Source organism: Microtus oregoni, unplaced genomic scaffold (assembly GCF_018167655.1).
Source record: "Microtus oregoni isolate MIOR12 unplaced genomic scaffold, Mior012 000027F_ref0000203, whole genome shotgun sequence".
NCBI classification, from domain to species: domain Eukaryota; kingdom Metazoa; phylum Chordata; class Mammalia; order Rodentia; family Cricetidae; genus Microtus; species Microtus oregoni.
Genome location: NW_024543086.1, coordinates 20,576,556 through 20,585,351, shown reverse-complemented (window position 1 = coordinate 20,585,351; position 8,796 = coordinate 20,576,556). Strand labels below are relative to the sequence as shown.

The window sequence follows — 8,796 nt, the reverse complement described above, 5'->3', positions numbered from 1 at the left end:
ACTTTGCCAGCTTAAGTGGGCCCTACGGTCATTTGAGGGGGCAGCTAATAGTGGGGCCTTTCGGTCAGCTCGTGTAGGAGAGGGATATCTTGCTACCAGAATCCTGAAGTGTCCAGAGTAAGGGGTCTGGCCCCTGGGGTTCAGGGCCGGGTCATGGAGTTGGTGTTCTGGGCACCTCCTTCCTCCTGGAGAGGCACTGGGCAGGCAGGGCTGACAGGTTGGGTTGCATAGCCGAGCTGACACTCATCTCCAGCATAAAACCTCACTTCATGGAGCCTGCACCTCCATAGCACTAGGGAGAGCTCCTGCCACCGCTGACCAGGGCTCTACCAACCACCGAGCCAGAGAACATGAGGCAGCCCCACATCCCTGCCCTGCTGCTGCTGCCACTGCTGCTGAGATCTGGTGAGTTGCATCCAAGGGCAGGCAGTCCCCTAGCCATAGCTCTGGAGGGCCCCTTTGTGCTGCTCTGAGCACCAACTGAGCACCCCCCCACCCCCCGACTCCTGGGCCTGCCTGAGTCTAAAAGAAACCTCCTCATCTCAGTGATGGGCTTCCCAGAGAATATACTCCGGTTCCAGATATTCCTGGGGGGACCTGGCTGGGGGCCTGTGGGAAGGCATGACGGAGCATGTGACCATGGCCCCTCAGGGCCTCTCAAGGACCTCTCAAGGCAGTGGTTTGGCTAGAGCCACACCCTCACCTTCCTGGGGCTCTTGGTGTGCCATGCTCTGATTTGGGGGCTCCCCTAGAGGCCTATCTTCCCGTTCTACAAAGGAAGAGACAAAGCCTCCATGCCTGTAGGACTTGAACCCAAGCCTGCGGGCTTTCACATCCCTGGCTTTATGTGAACTGGGGTTGCCACCTGAGCCAGGGAGCCTTCAGAGTCTGAGGCTCAGCAGAAAGCTGGGGACAAGGGCTGCAGGCTGCAGAGGGGCCCAGCCTATAGAGGCAAAAGCGGTGCCCTACCCATCCTGAGCAGGGGTCAGCAAGTTCTAGCCAGGTGCTCCGCCTGGCAGGTCCTTCCCTGTGGGCCGGGCTTCTCTCTACCAGGGAAACTCTCCCACATTCCTGGGCCAGATGGGCCACACCTCCCTGTCCTCAGTTCACCTCCCTGAGACAGACCAAGTCACCTCAAATCATGCTTCAGTCCAGGCTCAAGAGATAGGAGGACATTGGTGGGCTTCTCTGCAGTGATGCCCTCCCTCCCCAATGTCACCGAACGTTTCTGTCCATGGTCTCTAGCAGCAAGGACAATGGCACTGAAAGCCCACTTCCACTGGGTGTGACATGTTAGCAGCTCCCGTGGGTGGATCAATCGAGGTCATTGCTAAAGTAGAAACGGCAGTCTGCCTTTGGCTCACAAACAGCTGCAACCAAGGCTGGACCCCTGAGTGACTTGCTCACATCAGCCCAGGGTGACCAGCTCCCCAGTAGTCCTCTGACTGGTCCTGCCTAGTTTCTTAGACCTCAGTCACTCTGTATCAGCTTCAGGGACCTGGAGCCCAGGGGGGCATAGACTAACACCTTGGCTGAACCCCTACCACTGACAGGAGGGTTCTCTATCCCTGCACAGTTTCTGTGCTCGGGTCCCTAGAGGTAAGTTCTGCCTCCATAGAGCTCCAGGGTGATCAGATGCCCTGGTGAAGGGCAGAGAGCTCAGAGGGGCAGTGGGGGTTCCAAGACACACAATACAAGTGGGGGCAGCTTCCGTTGGAATCGACCCTTGAGTGGACCTCAGTCTGCACTAGGACTGTGGGGACGGGGAGCCTCAGCCTGCAAGGACTAAGCTGCGGCAGAGACAGGGCATTACAGGTCAGGAGACTGGCAGGAGAGAAAATGCACAGAAGGTTCTCGCAAGCTCCTTGCCGGACGAGATGGGAGAGTTTTGCAGTGCGTGTGTCCTTGAGGACAGAGGGCAGCGAGGCCAGGCAGCATTGCAAGCTGACTCTTCAGGCCTGGAGAGCAGGTCCAGCAAAGTTCTAACAAGTGTGTTTATGTGTGTGTGGGGGGGGGGTGTCTCTGGTCACATTTGCGTTTTATTTTTTATTTATTTTGGTTTTTTAAGACAAGGTTTCTCTGTGTAGAACTCTCTATAGACCAGGCTGGTTTCAAACTCACAGAGATCTGCCTGCCACTGCCTCTTAAGTGCTGGGATTAAAGGCATGCGCCACCACCGCCTGACTTTATTATTTTATTTGTATGTATTGCTTTGTCTCTCTGTCTTTTTCCTTTCTGTCTCTCTGTCTGGCTCTCCGTCTGTCTCTCTCTCTCTCTCTCTCTCTCTCTCTCTCTCTCTGTGTGTGTGTGTGTGTGTGTGTGTGTTAAGTGTAGGCAGTTATCTTTGGAGACCAGAAGGGGTTGTTGGATACCCTGGGTATTGGGAACTGAACTGGAATCCTCTATAAAAGCAGCAAATGTTCTTATCCAATGAGACGTCCCCCCAGTCTCCAGCCTTTTGTTTATTTATTTAATATAGTTTTTATTTTACTTGTATGAATGTTTTATTTGCATGTATGCATGTGCACGTAATGCCAAGGCAGGCCAGAAAAGTTGAATTCACTGGAACTGGAATTCCAGGCTGGGAACTGAACCAGGTCCTCTGCAGGAACACCAAGTGCTCCCAGCCGCTGAGCCATTTTATTTGAGACAACACAGAGAGCCTCAACTGACCAGGTCGTCATTGTACAGCTCAGTCTGGCCTTAGACTCCATGCAATCCTCCTGCCTCAGCCTCTTGTGTGGGACATGCCGGGAAAACAGCTATGAGCCACTACACCTTATGCATTTGCACCCTGTGAAAACAGCTTGCAGGTCAGAAGTCCTGAGCACAGTCTGTTTCCTGTGAGCATCGCAGGTGCCCCTGTGAGAAGAACCTGGTCCTGTCCTGAGCAGTAACTACCTCCCATCCCCCTATGTCCTGGTTACATTTCTGGCACTGTGATAAAATATTAAGACAAAAAGTAGCTCAGGGGAGACGGGGCTTATTTTAGCTCACTACTGCAGGTGACAATCCATCATTTCAGGGCAATGGGAACTTGAAATGGCTGATCAAATCCAGAGCCAAGAGTAGGAGGAATAGATGGATGCATACTCCTTGTATGTAGCTTAGTTTCTTCACTCTTAATCAGTTTAGGACTAACCTACCCCCGTGCCTAGGGAATGGTGCCGCCCACCGTGGGCTGGGGCTTCACACATCAATTAATTAAGACAATTCCCCACAATGTATCCACATGCCAGCCTAAGTAGATTATTGAGACTGTTTCCAGGTGATTCCAGCTTATATCACGCTAACCACACACACAGCCAACAGACAGCTGCACCCTTCCCCATTGTCAAGGCCACACTCTGGATTTTGTCCCCAGTAGCACTGAGAATTGCACAACTGGGAGCTACCCAAGGAAAAGTCCTGTGACATCCTTAAGGGCTCTGGGCACCGCTGGCCATGTGTAGCTCAGCCTGGTCACTTGCTGTCCCTGCGACATTTAGCATCCTGAAGTGGGGTTCCTTTTCATCCTTTCCTCTGGGCTCAGTTGTTGGGGCTTAGAAAAAAATGTGGCCATCAAGGTGGAGACCCCACCCAGTTCTGACAGACCTGCCCACAGGAGCAGCAACCAGGAGAGTAAGCTAAAAGTCGGGTTGCCTGGGCTTGAACCCGACTCTGAAATGGAGCCAATGGGGATTGGGTGAAAAGCTGAGCAGTACGTAGGTGTGGGTGCTGGAGCCCTCAGACCTGCCCTATCCTCCCTGTTTGTCCTCTCACTTTGATGGTGGTACAGTAGAGGGTCATGGTTAGCAAGAGGGCTCAGTCCTCGGGAATATAGAGTATTGGGAGGTTGCCCCCTGATCTTTGCCAGGCCAGCTCCACCCCCTTGAGAGCAGAGAATGGCCATGAGTGTCTGGACTTCAGTTGGACTTGGGGAGAAGTTGAAGGAGACCTGCTCATTCTGAAAGACTACAAGGAGGGCCCTGATGTATCCATGTGTGGACGCGGCCTCCAGGGTTTCCTGCCATCCGGAGCTGAGGCACTAGTGGGTGAAGAGGGGGAGGGAGACCCCACGGCTCTAGAATTTGAGGTCCATGCACTGTTCCCATTCCATACTGCAAGGCAAGAACAGGGGTGCGGGGTGGAGGAAGGGATCCCTGTGTGGACCAGGAGAGTGGAGGCCTGGACCAAGCAGGGAAGTCAACCCATTCGGCCATAGTGCTAGCTTTCCTGGTTGTCCTCCCTGTCCTCAGAGGCCAGGGACTCTCTGATAAGGCAGAAGCAGGGAAGAACAGACCTTGGCTTGACAAAGTTGCCTGATGACCCCCTTTTCCCCACTTCCAGGGACTGAAGGGATCAGAGCTCTGAGAGGTAAGAGGGGTCAACTGAGATGGAGGAGGGGCTGGACACAGAAGGAGAGGAGAGGAGGGGAGGGCGAGAGGGCAGGAGAGAAGGAGGGAGAGAGGGAGGAAGGAGGAAGAGGGAGGGAGGGAGGGCAGAAAAGCCAGACGAAAGTGGCTGAGCAGAACTCCAAAAGGCAGTGGAAGAAGAAATCTCCCATAAGATCAACAAAACAAGACATGGTGGAAATACCAGGATGGTGACACTTTATCTGCTGTACCATGACTGTACCTCTGTCCCATCAGCCTGTAGAAGACGTGATATGTGACCATCCTTCAGGGACCCATGCGTCCAGCTCTGGGATGGGAATTTTCCATGTCATTTCAACCTTTCTGACCCCAAGTTGGGTCTTGTCACCTCGCCATAAGTGAGAAGACCAAGGTCCATGGGAAGGCAGAACCAGAAAAGATCAGGCTAAATCAAAAGCCAGCTGTACTGGGGCCTCTTATCTGCTAATGTTCTGAGTGGCTCAGGGGCCAGAAAGGCCTGGACACTGACAAAGTGAGAGCTGGCATGTGGGTTGGGGATGGAGTTGAAGCCATGGCAGGCCCTTCCCTCAGAGAGCGCTTCCCTGTTCCCCCAGCCTGCGGGCACCCAAGGATGTTCAACCGGATGGTTGGTGGGGAGGACGCCTTAGAAGGCGAGTGGCCCTGGCAGGTCAGCATCCAGCGCAATGGGACCCACTTCTGTGGGGGCAGTCTCATTGCACCAACGTGGGTCCTCACCGCTGCACACTGCTTCTCCAAGTAAGTGACCCCGGCCCTTTCGGCCTCTCACCTATGGCAGGGACAAGACAAGCTGCACATAACTGTTCAGTGCCACAGACAGTGCTGGCATCAGCCTCCCACCCCCATCCCCCACCCCAGCCTTGTTCAATAACATCCAGGCTTCCAAAATTTTCCTTCAGGGACCGGCAGAGAAACCCAGTGGTTACGAGCATTGACTACCCTTGTGGAGGAGCAAGGTTCAACTCCTCACACCCACATGGTGGCTCACAACTGTCTACACTTCAGGTTCCAGGAGAGCCAATATCCTCTTCTGGCTTCAGCAGGCTCCAGGCATGCACATGGTGCATTGACACACATGCAGGCAAAACATCCATACACATAATATTAAACATTTTTCCTTAGGCCCAGCTCTAGGTCTTGAAGCTGCAACCACTGCCGCAGCCCCTGCTCGACCAGCTGCTCTGCCAGTGCCACCTGGGGTCCTGTCCCTACAAATGCAACAGGCACACCCGACACACCACACACCTCCCTAGTCCCATGTTCCCCGACCTCAAATCCAGAACTCTCTCTGGACCTTGGGTATCAGCTAAGCCCAGGATTTGGAAGAGACTGTCCCTCTTCCTCACCCTAAGCTCACCTAAGAGGACTCCCAGCTCGAACATCCGTGTGAAACAGCCCTAGAATCTCAGGCTCCCCAAATCTCAGGACCTCCTTCTTCATACATCTGCAATCCCCCTTTCCTTTATTACTGTGTGCTGGGGGCGCTTGCGTCATGATGGGCACGAGGACGTCAGACTTTCAGACTTCCCCTTTCACTACAGGTTTTGCTGATAGAACTCAGCCTTTTAGGCTTGTGTAGAAAGCACTGTCACCTGCCGAGCGAGCCTGCCTGCTCTGCGATTATTTAAAAAATCCCATGCTTCTCTTAGAAACTCAGGCTCCGAGGTGGCCGAGCTGGGGATCCAGAGGCAGGGCTCCAAAGGGATGTGTGTACTAGAACAGGCTTTTCAGGTAGTCTGTGCTCCCATCTTATGAATGAGGAAACTGAGGACAGAAAACTTGTTAGGTCACTTAGCCAAGGTCACCCGGTAGCCAGGGAGAGCTGGGAATTAAAGGTGGGTGATCGTCAGTTTCTACAGTCTTTAACATGGAGATGACATGTTGGGAATGCAGAGAGGTGTCAGATACTGCAGCAGACCAGAAAAACCTGCCCCTGTAGGGAGGAGGGTACTCACCAAGTCTGCTCTTTCCATCAGCACTTCAGACATATCCATATACCAAGTCCTGCTGGGGGCTCTGCAGCTGCAGCAGCCAGGACCACATGCCCTGTACGTCCGTGTGAAGCGGGTGGAAAGCAACCCCCAATACCAAGGCATGGCCTCCAGTGCCGACGTGGCTCTGGTGGAGCTGCAGGTGCCTGTGACTTTCACCAATTACATCCTTCCTGTGTGTCTGCCGGACCCCTCCATCGTCTTTGAGCCGGGCATGAAGTGCTGGGTCACTGGCTGGGGCAGCCCCAGTGAACAAGGTGAGGGGACCGAGGCCGGGGAGGAAAGGGGATGTAGCTGAAGAAAGGTCAGGACAGCTGGGCAGTTGTGACACATAATCCCAGCACTCGGGAGGCAGAGGCAGGAGGATCTCTGTGAGTTTGAGGTCAGTCTGGTCTACAAAGTGAGTTCCAGGACAGCCTTCCTGTTGATGCTGGTGTACATGGTCTCTGCTCACATGGTAGGGCGAGGCTAAATGGAGCAGGTGCTGCAGGACGAGCGGCTGTGCACGTGGGAGAGGGAAGGGGAGACAAGCAAGGCTGGTGCTGACGAGGGAAGAAACGGTCCATGAAGTTCTGAGGAGACCCAGGGAGGGATAGAGCCAGCTGTGGTTCCTGAGAGCCCAGAACCTCAGGACTGTCCCCGAGCTGCAGGCTTCCTTTCCTTCCCAGACCGACTGCCCAACCCACGGATCCTGCAGAAACTTGCTGTGCCCATTATTGACACGCCCAGGTGCAACCTGCTGTACAGCAGAGATGCGGAGTCTGACTTCCAGCTCAAAACCATCAAGGATGACATGCTGTGCGCAGGCTTTGCAGAGGGCAAGAAGGACGCCTGTAAGGTAGGGTGGGAGGGCAAGCCACTGGAACAGGGGCGCTCAACCATCCGACCACTTTAATACGGTTCCTCATGTCGTGGTGACCCCACCACAAATTCTCCATTGCTCCTTCATAGCTGTAATTATTACAATGAATAGTAGTGTAAATATCTGAAGTGCAGATGGTCTTAGGCGACCCCTGTGTAAGGGTTGTTCGACCCCCAAAGGGGTCGCCACCCCACAGGCTGAGAACCACTGCAGCAGAGGGAGCTAAGCCCAGGCAAAGGGTAGACTGTGGTTCCAGCAGCTGAAACGAGCGAGTCTTGGATCTGAAATGGGGCCCCAAAAGCTACGTTTTTAGTATATGCCACACTGGGTGTACGCCACGACAGGCAAGTTGGGGCATTACAGCAAGGGGAGGGTTTGCTGAAGAGAGGACCGACAGGAAGTCCTAGAAGGGGTTCTGTGATGAGCACATGAAGGCACCTTCGTGAGGCCAAGGTGGGTTCTGATTGGCCCTCTGCTTCCCCACAGGGTGACTCTGGAGGCCCCTTGGTGTGCTTTGTGGACCAGTCATGGGTGCAGGCTGGGGTGATCAGCTGGGGAGAAGGCTGTGCCCGCCGGAACCGCCCAGGTGTCTACATCCGTGTCACTTCCCATCACAAATGGATCCACCAAATCATTCCAGACCTGAAGTTTCAGGGCAGGGCCAGCAGTCAGCAGCAGCGAAGAGACCCTCGAGGTTGGCAGCACTTGGGGAACTCTGCCCCCTGCCTGGCTGCCCACGCAGTCATGCTGACCCTGGTGGTTATGCTCAGCATCCTCTGAGCTTGCCCAGGATGGCAGGTGGTGCCCTCCCCACTGGACATTTGTAAATACCCCCCCCCATCTAATATGTTAGCTACTTTTATTTATGCTCACTTCCAGAAAAAAAAGTGTCACGGCCCATCCAGGAATCCCTGCATGGCACTAGGGGCCGACAAGCTCTGATCTGGGAAGATTTAGAGGAGACCCCGGCAAGCACACCCAGGCTACAACGTTCCTGACCCAGTGTCCCTGTTTCCATCCCATGACTGTTCACCACCTTGAATAGCAATGGTTTTCCCGTTCCTCCACCGTGGACAGTTGACAGACACTGGTGGGAAGCAGGTCACAAGATGCCAAGCGCTTCAGTAGGAACCATGCGGATGATGGAGGGACACAATGGGGGCACAGCCTCCTTCCCCAATCCCACTTCACTATTACCATCACACAAATCTAAGGGCCACCTAGGACCTGTGCATTCTTGTAACACTCAAGAACAACCTTTACTTCATGTTCTTCCTTAATCTCTGAGAATCCTCTTCTACTGGTCCATCCACGTGCTCACACGGGCAAGCACGTCTCAGGTGGAGCAGGCACTGTTATGGACTGGATGGGTAACCCTCAGGTGTGACAATGTGTACCTTTTGTCCCAACACTGGGGAGGCAGAGGCATGGGGAGTTCTATGAACTTGAAGCCAGCCAAGGCTACATTGTGAGATCCTGTCTCAGAGAAGAAAATAAAACACGGAATGGATCACTTAGCACTTGCTATATACCAAACAAACACGAGGAA

At 54.0% G+C, this 8,796-nt stretch overlaps 1 protein-coding gene across 2 annotated transcripts; it reads left to right on the top strand.

Annotated features, from left to right (window-relative positions):
• The first annotated feature begins 350 nt into the window (after nucleotides 1–350).
• Prss27 (serine protease 27) lies at nucleotides 351–8,070 on the top strand. Of its 2 annotated transcripts, XM_041676560.1 has the most exons (6): nucleotides 351–405; nucleotides 4,330–4,356; nucleotides 4,970–5,132; nucleotides 6,371–6,642; nucleotides 7,054–7,223; nucleotides 7,734–8,070. In XM_041676560.1, exons 1-6 carry the CDS (start codon nucleotides 351–353, stop codon nucleotides 8,025–8,027), a joined length of 981 nt encoding a protein of 326 aa, XP_041532494.1. In that variant the 3' UTR covers nucleotides 8,028–8,070. The 2 variants fall into 2 exon arrangements, with proteins under 2 accessions (XP_041532494.1, XP_041532496.1); XM_041676562.1 differs by lacking the exon at nucleotides 4,330–4,356 and having other exon boundaries at nucleotides 351–409; nucleotides 4,947–5,132.
• Nucleotides 8,071–8,796: the final 726 nt, after the last annotated feature.